Source organism: Cariama cristata, unplaced genomic scaffold (assembly GCF_000690535.1).
Source record: "Cariama cristata isolate BGI_N322 unplaced genomic scaffold, ASM69053v1 scaffold3143, whole genome shotgun sequence".
NCBI lineage: Eukaryota > Metazoa > Chordata > Aves > Cariamiformes > Cariamidae > Cariama > Cariama cristata.
The window spans coordinates 51,278-73,288 of NW_009609959.1; the positions used below are offsets into that span (position 1 = coordinate 51,278).

The 22,011-nt window shown below is 35.6% G+C and overlaps 1 protein-coding gene across 1 annotated transcript in view; it reads right to left on the reverse strand.

The window, feature by feature from the left end:
- BRD1 (bromodomain containing 1) overlaps nucleotides 1-21,797 on the reverse strand; it is a 59,908-nt gene extending 38,111 nt beyond the window's left edge. Inside the window, 4 exon segments of the mRNA XM_009697695.1 lie at nucleotides 290-421; nucleotides 6,765-6,921; nucleotides 20,402-21,455; nucleotides 21,458-21,797. Of these exon segments, the coding sequence (XP_009695997.1) occupies nucleotides 290-421; nucleotides 6,765-6,921; nucleotides 20,402-21,455; nucleotides 21,458-21,767 (1,653 nt within the window). The 5' untranslated portion in view covers nucleotides 21,768-21,797.
- Nucleotides 21,798-22,011: the final 214 nt, after the last annotated feature.

The following is a 22,011-nucleotide window of genomic DNA, read 5'->3' on the forward strand; positions in this document are numbered from 1 at the left end:
CGCTTTCAGCAGCCCGATCGAGTTGAAGATGTCCCTGCTCATTGCAGGAGGGTTGGACTAGACGACCTTTAAAGGTCCCTTCCAACCCAAACTATTCTGTGATTCTATGATAATCGCATATATTTCAAACAGTTTATGTGATTGAGGACATGCATGTATGTTTCTTGAGCCTACATAAGGATTAAGACACAAACACTACAGTCTTTCTATTGCAACAACTGTGTGTGAGAATACTTAAACTATCTTTCAGTCAGTAAAGTTTAACCAAATTAAAAGGTATTCCATTTACCTGTTCTCTTTTTAATTTTTCACGCTTACGTATAAGTTCAATCAACAAACGTGCTCTTTCAAGATCATGCCGCAGCCTTTGCCAGTACTTCAGTTTTTCTTTCAAGGCTTGCATTTCTTCATCATCTTCTCTCTAAGAAAAGAATCAAAAGGTTTTCATGAAATGAAAAACGCTAACCTCTTTTTACAAGCTAGTTATATGCAATTACAGAACGTATTCAAAGGAAAGGAGAAACTACTGTCTTATAGTTACGGCACTTGGTTGTAAGCTTCATATTGCAACAAGAGTCAGAGTATCTTCTAGAGTTTCTCAACCATCTAGCTGAAAACAAAACCTATAAACTGGAAAGCAGTTCTATAGTGAAGGCTGTTTACATCAGAAAAAGCAATATAGCAAACAGCAACCTAGCAGTATAACAAGCTGTGAAATAAGATTCAGTATTTTCACATCAAAAATCCAAATGAGGTGAACATCATCAGCTTCTTCAGAAACTCAAGCCTGGAAGAAACAAATTCTTCTTGTGCTCAACACAGTCCACCTCCCCCGCACCCAGATGAAACAGGACACACTTGTAACAGAAGAAAAGCATTATGACTTGAGGACAGGAAATTAAAAGCAATTTATTAAATAATATAGTAACTTCAAATGGTACCGCAAATGCGTAATGCAGTAATACAACCTTTCAGTGAACGGATGAAAGAATTTAATTCATACATTTTTAGGAGCAAGTAGTGTTTAAACACTTGCAGTGTTTAGCTTGATTTTTACATAACAAAACCAGAGCCTTTCTTGGTTTGTTTTTTTTTTTTTTTACTATTTTTCATAACAAAAAGGAAGATATTGGAATATTACACATAATATTCAAATGCTACTGGTAATCCACCAGAAACAAGGCCATAAAAGCAAAAGTTCTGATATTAGTACCAAGGACAGAAAAGAAACATCTGCTTTGGAAAATTATTACATTTTAAATGAGTATTTTATAAAAGAATCTCAGAAAGAGATCTAAAGCTTTGTACACTTGCTTGTAACTAGCATAACACAATATACACTTGATAAGTAATCGTGACATGTGTTTGCTTTTTTTTTTAAAACTAAAACAGACAATAAATTCCATAACTTTTAAAAAATACAGAACAATAAAGAAAACTGGCTGAGCAGATGAACAATAACCAATATTAAAACTGTTACACTCAAAGCAAAAATCTCCTTAACAGAAGGATAATTCAGAAATAGCGTAGGTCCTCTAAAGGAAGCTTGTGCAATTTTTCAGACAGAAGGTTCTAAAACCAGAATTGCAAAAACTGGCAGTTCAAGAAAAAAAAAAATCTGACAGATTTGGGAGTGCTATGATTCTATGATCTGCATTGTCTTTTACTGCTATATGCACTTTGTTAAAAGTAAAGGCAAGTACCTGTGGAAGCCATGATACTGGTTTTACTCAAATCTCTGACTTCACTGAAGTTGAAAATCCTTAACTATCAACTATCTCTATATTACAATATAGCAAATCTGGAAACTACAGTTCGTTCCTCTTTTGCAAAAAACAGAAAACAAACAAACACACCACAAAAAAGGACCAAAAATTGTAGCTAGAAACTTCTAGTTCCTTTTCCTAATGACTATTACTACTGACAGTTACAATTTCTTTTAAGGAGTTAAGTCTTGATGTAGACACCTAATAATTTAACCGTTGAAGGTCATAATAGTTCAAAGCAAATTTTGATAGAAAAAATATTAATATGCACATTTTCAATTCCTTAAAATTCTCAGAGACTCACCGAATTAGAAAGCCTACATTGCCATTAATTGCTGATCTCCCACACCCCTTCATCTTTGCGTACCGATCCCATGTGTGCAAAAGCAACCTAACTGCTAACTGACAGAACTATACAATTTTTTCAGTTTCACTGTTTTTCAAGACCACAGTTAAGCTGTGGCTCTTGCTAAAAGTGGAAGGCTTGAACTCCCTTTGCCGGCAGCCATTCAGAGCCCGCTACTTTGCCCTATGTAGTTGCATGGTTCATGAAACTGGGGAACTAAAAAGAACGCTAAGTCAACAAAACCATACTAGTTTTAGGGTGGGTCAGGAAACTTAAATACAGCAAGAAAAAAAAACATTACTTTGTTACAGGAGGTGTTGGGGTGGTTCGTTAGAGACAAGTATTTGGCTAAAACTGAAGGTGCAGTTGCACTTTTAAAAAAAAAAAAAAATTTAGTTGAATCAGTTGTTTGACCAATTTCATTCCATAAAATAGGCAGATAGGTGTAAATCTGCAGATGTGACCCAAAGTATCAAGTGCACCTTGTTTGCTTTTTTTGTGTACACACATACTCCCTTCTTGAATGTCATGCCGGCTTGGGGATTAATAGCAAGCCTCCAATTTTTCGACACTTCTATGCAAAGTAATGTCGGCAGACACAGTTATAATAGCTAAGATTAACGCCCTTTACCCTAACCTATTTATTACCTGACATACAACATATACCTTAGTTAGATTAAAAGATCCAGACAAGCTGAAAAAAGCATGATGTACTGGTTTGCAATATCTAACTAGTGAAAATTTGGTTAAAAAAAGAGTTCCTTTCAAAATTTTTTAGTTTTCAAAAGCTTTCTGACAAGGAAGTTTCTATTAACTTCCTAGTAAAGAGTTGCTCTTCCAAATCTTTCTTCCTGTAACAAAGCCAAAAAGTTTCTTCTGGGTGGTGACGTAAGAAAAATTCAGAAACAAACTCCGGTATTTTCTGATGGATTTAGTTCTTGCTGAACACCAAATCTTATATAGAAAAGCTAAACCTGACACATTTAGTAATACTGAGGGAAGAGGGGAAACACTTCCAAATCTACACCCAGAAGCAGCATCAACTGAGAACTGGTCTTCAGCTCCAACTCCCACCATGACTATGATACCAGTCTCTGCATACTAGCAGGAAAACCAGCAGTGTACCAACAGATCGCTCCTTATGCTGGATGTAAATACATGGGGACAGCCTCAGTCCCTATAGGGACTGTAACTTAATATGAGCCAAACAAAAACAGAATTGCAGTGATGAAATTGGACCTTGATCAATACAATTAGTTTTATTAAGACTCTGCTGGCACTTGTATGCCAATCAGTAAAAACCATTTAGTGGTTGCAACTTGTGCTCTTATTGAAATCTTCAGTGCAGATGGGACCTTCGTCACCAGCATCTTCTATTTTGTTTCTCCGAACAGTGGTTTTAAACCAACCGCGCTACAGCAGCAACAAGCTACAACACTTAAATTTTTATTTTTATTCAAGCATTAAGTACAGAAAAAAACTAGAATGGGGATGTAAATTTATTAGAGTATTTCCAATACCTTTCCCGAATTTCTAGGTAGAGAGAGAAGTGATAGTATAAATCATTCTTTCAGAGGGTTCCTTGTTCCTGCAGATGGTGAGATAGTTAGTATACAAGCCAAGATCTTCCTGCCTGGTTTAGAACTGTTAGTTGATCTAACATCACCTTCAAAAGCATATCATACCTGACCTCTGAAACACATTCATTGGGAAGTAATTCTAAATCATGAACGCTTCCCCTCCTGCCAAATTTGTTCTAGTAAACGAACATTAGAGAGGGATCAAAACTACCTTCTACTACGCATCTTGAAACCACTTTCAGGGTTTTGGTTCCTCGTCTTAACATTTCTTTTCAGTTTAAATATTTTTTTTTAAAAAAATCTCCTCTGGATCTGTATACACCAGTGTTTATGTTCCTTTGATTGGCTGAAAACCTACTCAGGTTTCTTGAGGTTTTGACCTCTCACATAAAATAAGGTAAAAAGAATTTTCACATTTAGACAAAAATGAACAAAATAGTTATCTAAAAATTTTTCACGTGTTCTCACAACAGCAGTGCCACAGCTGTTTATTAAAGTCTCCATTATGGTTTGGCTCATACTTGGAGTAACGAAAATGACTAATACATCAAATGTTTTGCAGTTACAACTACTTTTAATAGGTATTATAAATACATATTGAATATGCTATGGAGAAGACACATGTCATACACAAGACACTTGCTACTCACTGAAAAGCACTACCTACACATTTTCCATCAACAGAATCATTTCATACTCAGCTTTGCTTGAAATTTGCTTTTTCTTTCCAAAGGACAAAGTTAATTTCAATTCTAAGTTTTTAAGAGTAAAGCCTCAAAAATGCCTCAGTTTTTAATAAACCAATATAGTTTCCAATTAATTTAGAAAATATTTTAATTATTTTCTTACTTAAGAATAGCATGTAGTTCTGAAATTAGAAAAGAAAGAAATACTGTTTGCACAGAAGTGCAAACAGCCAAAGGGATTTTAAACAGCTCCTATCTAAGGCTTATTTTATTATAACCAAACATCAGTTATAAGAATTGTTTTATTTTGGTAGTTATTATTTAAACATTTTAAAATGTTGCAGTCTCAATAGGGAAAGTACTTCCCAACTACCAACTAGCAAGTATAATTTTTTCAGACACTAACTATAGTCTAGGTCTATACCGCCATATGAGCACTGGACTTTAGTGCTTGATTATTTTTAAGGACTCAAGCTCATTTAAAAAGTCTAGTATCTGAATAAATTAATTTCAGCCCTTATTAGGTAACTGCCAGGCACCACTCTCCAGAATAGAAACTTCTCATACAGAATTAAAAGATTAATCAAAGACTAGAAGTAGAATACAAAATATTTGAGAGAAGTTAAAACCCAAAAAACAGTATTAAAATGGAGTAATACAGAAACTATGAAAGATAAACAAGTGGCCAATTTATATTCAAAAGTTAATTCCACCTAAAAGGAATCCACCTAAATGGAATTTGAGCATCTCAGCTATGAGAGTGGGCATATCTCATCATTGTATATAAATACCTGAAGGGAGGGTGCAAAGAAGACAGAGCCATGCTCCTTTCAGTGGTGCACAGTGACAGGACCAGAGGCTATGGGCAAAAAGTGAAAACACAGGAGGGCCCCTTTGAACATCAGAAAATGAGGGTGACTGAGCATTGGCACAGGTTGCCCAGGGAGGGTGTGGAGTCTCCACCCTTGGAGAACTTCAAAAGCCATCTGGACATGGGCCTGGGCAACTGGCTCTAATTGGCCCTGCTTGAGCAGTGGGTTGGACCAGATACCTCCAGAGGTCCCTTCCATCCTCAACTGTTCTGGGAATTACTGATTATTTTCATGAAAAGTAAAGAAACGAAACGCACAAAAAAATGACAGATCAAATAATCAGGAAGCAGTGCTGACCATGGCATTTTTATGACTACATCAATGACAATCAGTAAATACCAATGCAATTCAAACAAAAAAAATAATTACTCTTTAAAGGAAAAAAAAAAAATCTCAATGTAATACAAGTAAATGATAAAACGCATTCTTAAGTTCTAGATGCCATTTTACAGGAACAATTCCACTGGAAGTAAAACACCTGGAGAACAGAAAGAACACTACATTTTCAGCTCAACAAAAAAAAAAGGAAACTGAGATGCAGTAAAAATTTCCACATCATGCTGCTTCACAGCATTTCAAGGTCTACACACATGGATCCATATGCAGAATTCAGAAAATAAGTTTTAATTATTTTTGAAGCTACCCAGTGACTTGAAACTAAAACAACAAAAGACTTGCCAAAACCTCTGTCACTGAAGAGCTGTTCATTCTACAAAAATGGGAAGCAGTGTTCATATTACAAAAACAGGAAGCTGAAGAGTACCGCTTTCTGACCCGATACACATCTAGAATGACTGTTTTTCAGCAATTCTGACTGGTAAATGTGGACATCTTTAACCAACCTAGACATATTTTAGCTAGGATGATTTTTACTTGAACAAAATATCACCATAAATTTATGCTTGTCTACTATCCCACTTAACTATGTCAAAAGTGAAACTAAAAGCTCAAACAGGTCTTTGAACTTAATCAACAACTTGCTCTTTGTTCTGTTATCACCACACAAGGTGGGCAATAAGGATCGGAATTGGCAATAAGGATCAGAATTCGAAAACTAGCATGTCTAACCTTTACTCTGTAAAAGTCCCCATTTTTCTCAATTATAAGTGTCAAAGAACAATATTTGCTTTGCATCTTTTGATACGTTTAAAATCAAATTTATTTTTTATCTTACTAACTCAGAGCACATTGAGGAATGAGCTCTGAAAAACCACAATACTAGTCAATGAACAATGGTATTAGAATAGTTTTGCTCACAGCATTCTTCTGAAACATTTAAGCAAAACAAAAGAAAAACCCACACAATTTTTCTTCCCTTATCTCACAAATTAAAAAAGATTACGTAATGCCCAATTTACGATATATGTCATATTACTCAATAATAAGGCAAAGAATTTACTCAGTCCTGAATACGAGGAAGTTTTCACCCCATGCTATGTTTCCTGGTTAATCTTGTACTCTAAAAACCACAGATTTTCTGATTTCTTCTTAAACGTAAAAAGTGTGTCACATACCTGTTGTGTGTTTCTTTGTGACTGTAAACTGGACTGCAATCTTCGCAACAGAGGAACACCATTCCTAGATAGTCTTTTAAGCAACCAGTAACTGTGCACTCGTTCAACAAACTGCTTCTTCCGCTGAATGGCCACCTGATTCATAATCTTATTTAATCTAAAATATAGAAAAACTGATATTGTATTTTTCACAGGAAAGAAGAAAATGTATTTGTCTATGGAAGTTAAACATCAGATATATTTGAATGTATAACATAACAACAGTAGTGATCACCATATTACTAATTTCTTTCAATGACATTCCTTTCAGTATAATTATTTCCAAGCAGTAGATTACAATTAAATACATCTGCTTGACACTGTAGTTTCTACCAAATACGTTAAGGTACTTCAAAAAGCTAAAGGGTATCAATTTTTTTCATGATAATTATCTCAAGAGCAATCCCAGATTAGGGCTGAGAGTAAAGCTTCATATGCATTTCAGAATAATTTTCCTATTGAAAATAAAATCAGAAATAAAGCTCTAAATCCCTACAACAGTTTTCAGATCATTTGTTGCCATCTTCACACAGAATTTGTATTTTAAAGACAATATATCTTCAATCTTTTTACATAAAAACTTGCAAAGAAAAAGCTTGTATTACTCACCCATTAATATTAAATTTTTGGTAAATAAAGCAATCAAAAAACGTAAAGCAGAACACTTATGACTTTACCCCATGCATACGATGAAAATATCCACAGAGAAAAGACGCAAGAGAGGATGATACAAACAGTTAAGCAAAATATCTTGATTAAATAAACAATTTTGGAGAAAATACTGTTTAACAGATGCAAATACTGTTTACATATACTGTTTACAAATACTCTAGGAAATTGCTATATGAACTTCACACACAACAACTTGACTCCTATTTTTTCAATAATGACACGTTAAAATGTCCAAGTCTCACAGATGACACTAACCTCTCCAAACTTACATTCAAAAAAAAGTGTATCTGAAAGAGATCTTCACCTGTCTGTGCCTACAGTATCTTGAACTCACAGCAAAAAAATTTAAAAAAAAGTTAATGGTTGTAGAATGAGAAGGTTTTGTCTTTGTATGATACTGCAGGGATTTGTTACCAGAGGCAGCCCTTGCAAAATTAACACAAGATGCTCCAAGGCACCAACCACCTGTATTGTTAGGGGGATTGTTCATTTGTTTGGAGGCAGGGGGTGAGTTGGAGAGACAAAAAAGGACTTCCCTGAGCTGGATCTAAAACAGTTACAGAAAGGACAGTATCAATGAACAGAAATCTGTTAATTCTTCACTCTGTAAATAACTACCCACAGCAACACTCTACAATGGATGGTAGTAGGTTTATCAGAGATTCTCCAATAAAATTTAATACCAAAATAGGCAAAATTAAATTCAAAAAGTGTCTGATTTGTAGAGCACTACAATGAGGCATTTAAATAAAAATAATGAACGTATACACATACTAGTATTTTTCTGCTTTTTTCTCTTTTAATATTAAGAATAAAAGTTTCCCAGGTAAGTGATAGAAGAAAAGTAGTCAAATATCTAAAGAAAATGTAAAGATCTAAGTAAACCTTGGGTAAAATTATTTTAAGAATACCCGGGAAACTGGAATGCTATTTTCAGGCAGACATACAAGTTGAGGCTACCCTGAGTTCACCAAAGGTCATCTATCCCTGGTTGTTTTTTGCTGGACTGCTTAGAAGGTAAGGTGCAATAGACTACTCAGCGCTACACTAACTGTAGCTACAAAGCTTTCAGTCATCACAGGGTAAAGGCAGAGCAAACACAGGTCTTCTTCAAAATACAGTGCCGTTGCATCCTTCAGGTTCTTCAGTGACATTGTTTTTCAATTAATAACTAAGCCAGTTAGGCATTCTTGAAAAATTTTAGCTCAACTTAAAGCTTAGAAAATCTGCAGATGGACTTAGGACTGTCTTCTAAGTCTTTCACTGAAGGGCAGAGGCAGGCTCCAAAAAGACACTCAATGCAGAACAGACCTCGATGTGAACATATTAAACTTCAAACACAACAGGATTACAATTAATTATAGAATGCAATCAAAATCAAATAATTACTTTTACATCTCTCTATTGCAAACTGCAAAACCTACTGAACAGAGTCAAAAAAAAAGCACAGCCATATATATACCTATTTGGAAAGATCATAGAATCCTAACTTAACATGAAGAAAGGTGCCTTGGATTCATGCCCATCAGATGTGGCACGGCTACGTAAACACTTTTAATTACAGATTTAAGTACATTTGCCCATTCACATAACGATCCATCCCATTCATAGATAATTACAATAGTAAAATGCTAGAATAAGCTTAGGAAAGATGTTCACAGAAGATATTCTCCAACTTTCAAAATACAAATAAACAGAAGGTAATGTGGAGGCCAGAAACTACCTAACAAGTGGTAGGAATCTGCTCCTCTCTGCCTTCCCTCCAAATAAAACCAAACAGAAACTGGCTGTTCATATTTCATTTAGACATCAGACTTTGGAGGTGGCAATATACCACCAATCACTCCTTAATTTCTCAAAATACAGAGGTCAGAGGCTCTTCACGTGGCAGTTATCTATACAGCCTCTACAATACGATCTTATTAATGAGGATGTTACATCTGCAGTTAGACTCTAGGAATCCAGCAACTATAGCACAGTTCTTTGATCACCTTTTTTTGCTTACTCTGATACTCCTAGGTAGACTTTTACTATCTGAAACACTTCAAATTTTCACAGACAATACAACTGTTTGGAGGAAATAAGACCAGATTCATCTGCTGCTGTAGAACCCTGGAAGTAGTACAGACTGGGTATTGATTTTGAAGCTCCCACTCTTGATAGCACTATCCTATTGGGAAAGAGGTTCTCACTCACAAAGATACATTCAGTCACAGTAAAGTTGAACGCAAGTATGAAATAAGGCATACAGGTACGCACCAGTCTTGAACAAGTTCCTCTCTGCTACCTGAGCTTGAACTAAATTTGTAACGGTTGAAACCAAATTTTCAAACTAGAATTTTTAAATTATTTGAGGTCTTAAAGGAGTTTGTTGAAAAAAAAGAACAGGAATGTAGAGCAGAGAGATGTAATTTTTAAAAAGTTCTCGAAGAGTAAAAAAAAAAGTATATATTTGAGGCAGGTAAGGGAGGGCTGTTTGAAGATTATAGTTTTGCAATCCAGGATCTGACTTGCACAAGACAGGATTAACTGCTACACTACACTGACAAATCCCACACACAGAGGCAAGAACTTAGTTCGCCTCCCAGAACTACACAAAACGTCTCAGCAAGTCATTTTTTTGCTAAGGTATCTGTCCACCTTAGAATTTTTTCCAAGTATAAGAACATCAGGCAAGAACAGTTTTCTGTAGTGTTTTATTTTCTAATGGCAATTCAAACACAGTAAGTACTGGGAGAAAAAAATACCAGATATTTAGAACACACATTAAACACAAGCGTATCAATTGAACCTGTGCTTTCTCTTCAGAAAAAACAGATGAATCTCGTTGCAATGAGCAATCTCATTACTTATTAATTTTTTATATCCCTGTTAAGATTGCCAAATAAGCGCAAGACTACTATTGAAGACAGCCCACAAAGAAGAGAATGTAGGAACATACATCTGGAAGATATTACCAGAGTTACGGTCTCCCCTATCACAACTGATTTTGGACACATAGGGGAAAAAAAAGCCACTGCTACGACGACCATAGAAAGCAAGCAGGAAGATGAGAAATGTTCTTCAGGCCCAGGGCGCAAGACGACTATTGAAGACAGCCCACAGAGAATGTAGGAACATACATCTGGAAGATATTACCAGAGTTACGGTCTCCCCTATCACAACTGATTTTGGACACATAGGGGAAAAAAAAGCCACTGCTACGACGACCACAGAAAGCAAGCAGGAAGATGAGAAATGTTCTTCAGGCCCAGGTTTCACATGTAACAGAGAATTTGTTAAGACAAAATTCCCAAGGAGCATCCTGAAATGGACTACATTAAACGCTTTTCTCTCAAAATATTTAAACAATTAACACAATTAAACTAAACCCACAGTTCTTAGACTGTAACTTGCTGCAGCCTGAACCACTGTTCTGAGGTCTTAAGAACAGCTCAGTGTCGCTCACAGCACGTTGTTTTTCCCTCAATCTATCAGTTATTAAAAGTATTAAAAGTACATTGAATGAAGAATTTGAAAATTCTTAAAAAGGTGGTTGTGCCCCCACGAAATGCAGTAGCTGCTGGTCCTACAGAAGAAGCATCAGGTTTCACGCTGATGACCACTGCAGCCTTTTGATGTTTTGGCACCACCAGTCATATCCCCTCTTGGTTTTTTTCCTTTTTTGGGGGCTACATTCCGAGATTACACAATGTTAAAACTTTTTTCAAAGGTGTTTTATTCGTGCCACAGGCAACTGAGAAAGCCAGTACTACTTCTCTTCCCCAGCCCCACTTGTATCCGACTGTAAAACACTGTGACATGCACTACAAACATGATATGGAGGCATTGTACAATTCCCTGCTTGTCTTTAGAAAGGGAAAGGCCCCTCTTCAACTGAACCTTTAGAATAGCACCCACAGTTCCCAGCCTGAAACCATAGCTCAGGCTGAAGTGTAAATTACGCCATTAAAAATAGGCTGCCTTTACAAAAGCAACAGAAGGATGAGGAAAATGGTTTGTTTTGAAAGGGTAAGAGAGACTCAAATAATTTAATTTAAAATGAAAGTTAATATACAACAGCTTTGGTGGGAAACTACTTTATCAGCTGCTCTACACTAAACCTCTCCTCACACGGAGACATCTGATGGATAATCTACCCTGCAAAGGCCGATACTCTTAACGCACTGGTCAAAGCATTCAGAGGAAGCTGACTGCTACTCAGTCCTGTGTTTCCTCATCTTTTAGATAAATACATAAAATAATTTTCATCAACATAAGAGATGTGCTCATCATATTAGCAATCTCATAGCTTCCTTCTTTCTACTCATGATTGCCTTCCTCTCCCAGTTTCAGTTACATGTCGCTGTGGCAACTGGTTACAAGAAAAAGCAAAAACAGTATTTTCAGTGACTAACTATGCAGCAGTTTAACATAAGAAAGCCAAAGAGAGATAATCAGCCACTTTTCTATTAACCATCACTAACCACTCCACAGACCATACTTGCTTTTTAACCCCACAGATATCATTTCAGTATTACAATACATGGAAACTTCTATAGTATCTCTCCATTCTCAAGTTTTCAAAATATAAACTGCAGACAAAATTTCGTATGTGATTTTGCCAGCATTACTATAGTAACACTGCCAGAAGGAACTTAACATTAAAATCTGTAAGATTAAGATCAAATACCCACTAAAACCAATCAATTTTTAAACATGAACTAAACCTCGTATTTTAATTACTATACTTGTCCTGAGCCTCCAGCTTCATCAGTCTGTTATTTTGCATCTTCCTTTATCCAACATAGCTGTATTAAAGGTACATGCAAAAGACTAGCAAAACTAAATTATACTCTATAAAATTTTATTTAGTATCACTAAAATACCAGTTTCTCTTGACCTACAGTAATAGCCATACACAATCAAATGATGTTTCACTTTACTGGGCAAATAAAATACTCCTGTTTTCCTACACAAAGACTGTAGATATGTTTCTAAAACCTGTCAGAACAAAACATTAAAAATCTAAATTGAACAAATTGTAACAAATGAAACTGAGTTTCCAAAACATTTGAATTTTCAAGTCTTGTTCAGCAAAGTTCCACAGAACATACCGAGACACAGGAAGCAAAAAAGACACAAAAAATACCTACAAACAGTTACAGCAATTCCAGTGACACTAACCGGAAGAGAATTAGCAGAAAAACAGAATAAAAACATAAGGAAGTATCTATTTTGGGAACTGGAATTAATTCTGGGGCCTTGCCAACTATTCCTCCCAGCTCCATATCCAAAAACTTCAGCTTTCAAAGATGAGAGTCTGCTTGGACAGATGAAACCCTACTCTTCCCACAGAGAACCGCGGGCAGCAGCTGCTTATCAAACAGTGTTTGTAAAACTTGCTTTTCAACATACTACTTTTTTTTAAACAGCAGAGACAGTTTTGTTGCTGTGTCTGTATTTGTCATCCCCTCTGTCAATAAAAAATTCAACTTACTATATGATTTCTTAACTAAAAAAAAATCCAAACAAACCCTTTTGATCAGCTTTAAAGATACCAGAGGTAGATGAATAACTAAGTAAATATTGGAGTCCATTTGAATGCCTTTATTTCCTTTTGAAAAAGGATAAGGTCTCTTTTGTAACTAGCAGAAGTCAGCTATGTTCCCAAGAGAGTACATACCAAATCCTGAAAAGACTGACAATGATTTCATTTACACTTCTGCGCAACACAAGTCTGTGGAATCCCCATGTGACAAATACACACTTTCCTAATTACAATTACTTTCCAGGTTTTATATTTAAGATTTGAAGAAAAGGGAACGTCCCATTCCTGAATCACTTCCCTCACTAGTCTAAGGCAGTGTTTACTTACCTTCAAAGTTATTCCTTTTTGTCTGTTTTAAAATTCTAGCTACTGAATTTGTCTTTCTCTGATAGGTTCAGAGTCCAACAGTATATATTTTATCTACTGATACATCTTCTGAAGGCTGAAAGTCTCATCAGGTTCCTATTCTTTATTTTACATTTACTGGTATTTAAATAGTATTTGATTTTGACTGAACACGTAGGAAGTCATGTTTCACATGACTGTGAAACCAGGCATCTATTTCACTTGAGCAAACAGCTTGTAAAATTTTTGTTGGACAGGAAAGCAGAACACTGAACTTAAGAAAATGCTACATTATTTCAGTCAATTCTCCATTAGTTATAACATGTTACTTTGTTCCTATTCTAACAGTTAAGTTTGTGATCTTCCAAACCTTTGGATAAGGAAAAAAATAATCAAAAAACCTCCACCCTGTCACACTGGAAAACCTCCTTAGTCTTCTCAGAAAAATCACATGCATATATTTACTTCTGCCACTTCCTATACATAATACTGAGTCATGACTTTTCCTTAAAATTACTCAAAATATTTTTCTGTGCTTCTTTTTTTGTAGTAGTCATAACCATACCACACACGATTTTGAAATCTAATCTCAAAAGGCTAAGTTCACTTCAGCACAAGATAAAGTATTAATCAAAAATCACCTTTATATCTGTAATAAAAGTAAACTCAATATTTATCTACTAATGTTTGTGCACTCTGTAACTTTACCATTGAATAAAAAACTACCAAGAGATAGTTCTTCAGACAATGCATTCTGAAAATCATGTTTTTGTATGGCACTTACAAGACAAAACACCCTCTAATAGCTACCAAAAAAAAAAACCCACTAATGAAAGTTCACATAACTGGTGAAACTCAGAATCACAAAAACACATGAATTTTGATCTTCGTAACTGCATTATCATATATATAATCACTGTGGATCAAAACCCTTAAAGGACACACAGAATACTAATGATGCACCATACAAAAATACCAAATGCATTAATTTCTGTTTTAAGCTTCTTTGTCCTGCACATGCAAAATAATCAGAAGACAGAAAAGGAAAAAAAAAAAAAAAGAAAAATTATATGTACAGCGTATTCCTATATCCATTTTGTAAAAAGGACATATTTAAATATGAGACAGCATTTCCACCCTCTGGATTTTTAGAGGGGGTAGGGGAAAAAAATCACTCCTTGGACATCAATCAACGTGTGGCTTTTAATACCAGATATACATATATCTTCCCCATTATTTTTACTCAAAATCAAGATCCACTTTTACAACTTATTTAATAAGTCACATTTTCTCAAACACATTAATTCTTCTTTAATAAGCCAACCACAGTCAAGACAAACTAGCTTTAAAATAAAACTCTTAAGTTACCTTATTTTTTTTAAATACCACTGAAGCAAAGCTAATGAACACCGTAGTAGCTCTTTTCTTGATTTAAGCAAAATTATTTTTTTATTTAAGCAAAGAGGTCAGGATGACAGCAGTAGTTTCCATATGTATCAGAAAGGTATTGAAGTCAATCCATCTTACAAGAAACATCAATAGATGATGACAGCTAGCATTCCCTTCTACTTTACCTAGGTGATTAATTAAGTACAGCCATAAGGCACATCTACATCATGCTCTCCTGTAATTAAAACAAGTATTTCCACATGATTTTCTGAAAGTATACATATATGTATATTCAATTAGTCTGGATTTATTCAGCTTTCAATTTTTTTTGCAACACTAGCTCTAGTGTTTTTCAATGGCTTTTTTATGCTGAATTTTAAGCAGCATTTCTTATTACTTTCCCCCCACTTAATAACTTTCTGACGGTGTTCAAAAAAACCCAGCACCCTAAAAAACATTAAAAGAAATCCCCAAAAGAAACACATAAGCCACATATATGATTAAGAAGCATCATCTGTGAACGCAGACTAACAGTGTCTGAAAGGCCTTATAAATGTTCCTTTCCGCTTATATTGTGTTTCATCATTTTCTGTTCATTTATTTTTCTAGTCCTTACTTTTAATTCTCTTTCAATAATATGATGTAACACAACTGATGCATATAACTTGAAAACAAGTATAACACCTCATTCCTACTTATTATGGAAGTGGGGCTTTTTTGCTTATTTTTGGCTCTCTGTACAAGTATTGCATTTCAAATGCTTTCTTAATTTCAGACACTACAAATATACCATGTAGAAACTGAAGATGAAAGCAAATATTTATATAAAGTACCTGCTTCCACTTAATAGACCAATACTTCCATGAATTGTACCTTAATAAAGCAGATTACACTGTATCTCAGTGTATATTTTGAAAATATTGGATAGAATATTTTATAGCTCATTCAATTTTCCCCCAAGTATATAGCCACAAAATCCGACTTTCACAACGTTTTTAAAGAACATGAATATTGACATCAGCTTTGCTATTCATCAAGCAAACACATTTTAAATGCCTCTTTCGACACACAAGATCAAGAGACTACACCAAAACAATGTCATTTGTACTGAAGAATCAGGTAGTCAAAAACAAGAGAAACCAGATAGTTTTCACAGCTAAGACTGCAACTCTTCTCCTTTGTGTATCCATCCTACTCATTGGATAAGGTAGCTGTTATAAAGGACAAGGATGAGAAGCAACAGGTTGGGGGTGGGGGCGGGGAATCCACAAGAAATGGGAGCGCAGAGCCAGTACAAGATAACTAACACAGACAAGAAGCTAGATTTGGATTGTCAACTCAGCCCTAAAAGTTAGGATTTCCTCACTTGGAAATTCTGGACCTGCAATATAAATAAAATACTTTTAGTATTTTATTAGGGGAAAAAAAAAAAATCATTTATCTACTAGGCAGAATACAGCCATCACACATCATTAGTGGAGTACGAACACTGCAAGAACAAGTTTGCCACTGTCTTCAGACAAACGAACTGGTGGCAGGGGGAGGTCACATTCCTGACTCACCATTTGCCAGCAGGTGCAGGTACTATCTGTTCCTCCCTTACAGGGGTACAGTTTGAGAGTGTCCTTCCCCACTTGCCCCCCAATAACACAGCTGCTCTGACACTTCCCAGGAACATGTGACTTTTAGACTAAGCTCATTCTCACCTTTTTAAAAAAAATAAATAAAAAGGCTGATGAATGCAAGCAGTACAACGTAAGCAACAATCTTCAACAGTTTTATATTTCAAGACAAATTGAATGGAATTTCCTAGTAAAGAGGTAACACACTTCTGTAGCCAGAAGGCATGATGCAAATCATATATGCATAAGAGGTTTCCTAGTGGTCCCACGTATTATTCCAAGTGCTAAACAAGTTACGAAGAAATCAGCACTGACAGTACTGAAAACTGAAGTCATCTTAAGGCTCTAATATGACTTACTGCACCTTTGGAAGTGGATACTTAGGCACAGACTTTCTACAGTACCTAGACAACAGTATAGATAGATGCCCAGCATGAAAAAAAAAAAAAAAAGAAAGAAAAAAAAGGAAAAAAAAGACAAGACAGGAGAAGCAAGTATTCATCTCCTATCATCAACAGTTAAAAACTTTTGATCCTACACTCTTTAATCAGTAGTTCACAGATGATCATCTGAGAGGCTATATAATTAGATTACAAATGACCTACAGAATCACACTATGTAATTTAACAGCAAAAAGCTTAAGAGTACAACATCAGTGTAAGAAATTCTGGTAACTGAGAAGTGTACACCTCGAAATCATTCCAAGCAGTGGTGCAGAAACCTGACCTACAGATAAGCTGAGGCAGAAATTCACGAGCTACAAAAGTTGTGTAGAAATTATGTGTTGTTCCACACCAGTCTTTTTAACGTATCCTGAACATTAAGACAGGTGTTTCAGAAAACAGAATTACTACAAATGGTGTTACTCAAATGTCCAGTCTTTCATATACAGTCACTATCCAAGTAAGGAAACAGCATACAATCCTTCCACCTGAAACTAAACATAAACGGCAAGATGGTTCTCCTCAAGCTTCAGGAGGCGTGCTCTGGGGCTACATCCACCAAGTATCTTCCTCTTCACTATAATCTTCGTCTTTCTATACTTCTCCAGATACCAACTCTAAAGAACCAGTTACATGCCAAGGAGACATATAGTCTAGTTACTAACAATTAAGAAAGTAAACCAAACCAAATATCTCCATGTGCGCCTCAACTTCAAGAGATATTGAAAACACATTCATTTCAAATTCTTCAGGAAAAAAGCGCTAATCTTTAAACACTGAGCATGTATGTTTCTTCTCTGATAATTTAAATAGCTTAATTGCTCTTCCTAGAGATCTCTGGAAAGGCAAATTATGTTTCAGTTCCAAGGGAAAAAAAGCACATTAAAAGACAGATTAAAGAAAAGGGATCATTTAAATGAAGACTGCTGCAAAATGATACACATCATTCATTATTAGTTTATGGGTATGCATTTAACTCACACACACACATAAGTTTTTCTAAAGAGAAAAAAAAAAAAAACAAAACACGAAGAACAGCCAAAGAAAATTAGACAACTGAGATCTGGGTCTGTAGCACAATCACTTTTCCTTTTAATATGCCCATTTCTGTTTTGCTTTTAATTCAGGTATCAGTTTTCTAGGACTAAGCACATTCATATTACAAAGTACTTAAGCAAGAGTCTCCCTTAGCTGAAACAATTTATAGTAAAGCTCAACTTTAAAATAGTTTTAAACCTTGACCTTTTTTTTTTATGCTTCTGACATAGAACATAGGAACCATACTTGTGTGCAGTAACATGAAACTGAGCATAAACAGAAGCAAGTTGAATCTCTCTGCAGTCTTGAAAAGAAATTTAGTCATTATTAAAGAAAAAAAAAAAGAAAAAAGAAAAAAAAATCTTTCTATTTCTGTTCCTAGCATCTAATGACACTGTTAAAACAAAAATCTGATGATAATACCCTTTTAGGGTCTGGCTTTTATGAAAGTTACCAATGGAAAGAATTACCAGAGGTACAACTGAGAACATACATTCTAATCCTCAACTCTCACTTAGTTCATGTTCTTTCTTTGTCTTAAAAAAACAAACCAAAACCACACGACACCACCAATCAGGATTGTCCTTGTCAAAAAACCCCCCAATCTTCCATACAAACTCCTCCCTCCCATGGACAATAGTACCTGTTTAATTAACAGTATTACTTCCTTACTGTCAATTTAAGCTTTTCTGCAGTGCATCACTAAACAAAAATACCATTTTACCAAGCAAATCATAACAGAGAACAGTGCAAACAATGTGATGTTTGTAAACACCACACAGGAGCTAAAGGCTGTTTGTCAAAGTCAGTCAATAAGTAGGTACCCACATTAACAAAACTTATTATTGAAAAGGACTGCAGTCTCAAAACATGCATTTATTTAGATTACCTTAACCAGTCTTAATTGTCCACTACCTGAGACTTGGGAGTCAGCTTTCAAAAGAGCATGGTTTATCTGTATTATTTTAAGAGCCCTCACTGTCTGAGCATTCAGAATCCTGTGACAGTATGATGAACCTGCACATGGAAGTGGTGCCTATATTGAGAAAGTTTCTGAAATACTGTTCTTAAATCTGTGGGAATTTAATTCAAGGGGTAAACAACCACACTGATGTTGTAAATGCTAGAGACAAAACAAATACTCCACAAAACCAAACTTGGTTTTAGTCCCTAGTCCAATTTTGCATTTCTCAGCCCAGCATATTATGTCTCAAACGTCCAACAAAGCCAAAACAGTATCTTTCTACCACAAAACTTTCTGTCATTGCTCAAATCCCAGAAACAAATCATTTCCATTGTTGAAACGCATAGCCCAGATTAACTGAAAGAAATCTGAAAAGAGATGCTACTGTTCTTTTAAATTCAGATATAGCTAAGCTAACTGAAGTTCAGGCTCAGTTTTTTTTAACTCCTGAAATAAAGATATTAAAAATCTTCATTTTGCTCCAATTCTGTCGTTAGTTATGAAAATATCACTTGGAATATCTCTGCTTTCTGATGTGTCACTTCACTAACCTCACCAGATCTACAGCCATCTGCCAGTCCCCCATCGCCACTGTTAAAATACCAAAACATGGCATATTAAATGTAAAGGGCAATTTCAGTTCTGGTGTTCATGCTTTACATTTGCACTCACGTAACAAAAGCTCCTGCAAGAACTGCAAAAGACACACTAATATAAAAATCAGCTTCAACAGAACTTCTTACAAAGTACAAATTCGTAAGCAAAAACAAGATTAATTTTTGTTCAAACATAAACATTTTACTGAAGTTGTAGGACAGATACTTGATAGCATCATCGAATGGGAGGGCACGTTCATTTCAGGTTCTGTGAAAATACATTAACCAACTAACTTACCATCACTTACTTGCTAACTTTTCTAAAAAAAGTCTGCAAGGTACCAAATTCATCCAAGCCTTGATAAACACTACTGCATTTGCAAAAGGAAAAAACCACAAATTTAGGAAAAACCTCTGGAAAAGTTACGGTGCCCCACAAGGAAAATCCTTCCTGGAGGGTTTTTTTGTACTACTTACATAGATCCTAAAGTATAAGTTTATATTTAATTTAGGTGAGACAAACAAGATTCAAGTCTTATATACGAAAATGTAATTTTCGTTTTGGGGCTCCTAAAATTAGGAAAAGAAGTTCAGATTCCCAAATTCTGAATACAGTTAACCATGAGCTTGTCTGGTTTTTTTAATATGAAGGTCAACTGCATATGCTATTCTGAATTCAGTAGTTCATTCTCAAAAGTACAACGATGACGAAAACCGAACACACAACATGACTTGGTCTGAAAGAAATAAAAAAGAAACGTTTCTGAAGACAAGACAGACCACTTGACCATTTACTAATTTCTCTAGGGAAGTTACTGCATTTTCAATGCTATTTCACAAAAGTACAACATACATAATTTACATTAATCCTCTGAGTATGGCCTTTAAAGAAAGTATAGAAGACATGCACAAAATCTTCAAGTCAGCATCTAAAAGCATTGGTTTAAAATTAAACGGACAATTAAGTAAAGGTTTCTCTCACTTGGGTAGTTTGCTTACCTCTGGGGGGGGATATAAGGAGCAGATACTGTTGGCATAACTGTACAGGGTTCAACCACTGTTTTCTTGGATTTTTTTGTCTTTTTTCTGACCTTTGATGTAGATCTAGCAGTTCTCACTGATCCCTCCTTTCTACAAACACCGTTTTTGATTTCAGCTTCTCCATAAATATTTAGAGGTCTCCGCGTGCAGCCTGGTGGAGTATGTACATCGCAATAGGCAGTCTTTTTTACAGAGAATGTTGTCCCACTGCCAGTTAGTTCTTTCACAGGTTCCATTTTCATATATAGACCAGCCTTTTGAGCACACGTCACATGGAATGCAGTATAGCAGTTTGCTTTGTGGCACTGGATGCAGGCACCAACACCTTTCTGTTTACAGAGGTAGCACGTTAACTTCCATCTGGCTGGGGGAATGTTCCTGACACCATCAATTGGCTCAATAAAAACAGTATTGGCAAATCCAACTTCTGGAATCCACAAAGCACACACCACGTGTCCCCAACGATCATCATCAGTCTTTTTAAAGGCACCTCCCTTGTTTGGGCACAGCACGCAGTCTACAGGCCGAGAACGGGACTGCAGACAGTGTCTGCAGAGCCACTGGCCTTCAGGTATATATGGCACCCCATAGCATTCCTGATGTACTGCTAAATTACACATATCACAAAACAGGATTACATTGCTGTTCTGACATTCACCATCCATGCATATACAACACACCGCATCTTCATCAATTAAAGACTGATGATCACCCTGTTTTTGGTTCTCACAATAAGACTCTTTTTCAAATCTATCCATAAGGAATTCAAACATATTTTGTGAAACAACTGACACGCCATCACTTTTCCGCTTCTCATTTATTATTTCTAACCACGCATAATCTTCTTCATCCATGTCGTACTCAACTTCGTTATCAAGTTCTTCTGCTGACTTCTCAATGAATTTGTAATAAACTGGAGGTCTCCGAGGAGCTGAAGGGGGACTGTATTCAACAATCCGTACTTTTGGTTCTGGAAGAGGAGCTGTTGTAGCAGGTATACCATGTGAGCTCGAAGAGCTTCATTTTTCTTTTTGACCTTGTTATTTTTATGCCGTTTGCTCCTTAGACAAACTGGTGGTCTTTCACTATTTTCTTTATTGCTGTTGCATTCACTCATTTCCTGGGCTGTAAGATCATCTTCTAATATAATCTCTAAAGGATCAAAGATACTGATCCTATGCAGGCGACCTTCAATTTCTATTTCAACCATTCTTTGAGCTTGAGCGTATGTCAAGGTTTCTCGTGTGGGGGAGTGCTTAATACTGCATGGGGAAGAAGAATGCCTTGATGCCGATACTCGATGACATCTTCCTTTTCTCCTCATTTGGTAATGTTTACCTAAAAGTAGAGCAACAGTTAATATTATGAACTCCAAACATTCATATTAAAATATTAGTTTCATTATAGCAAGAAAAAAAACCCTTCAAGTTCTATAGCCCCCAACCTATCTACTCAATTTAAAATAAAAAAAGAAAATCCTGTCATCCTTGCTTAATAGGTCTGCTCACAACATTTTGTACAAATTTAACCTAATGATAAATAGATCTCCTAAATAACAGCTTCTCTAA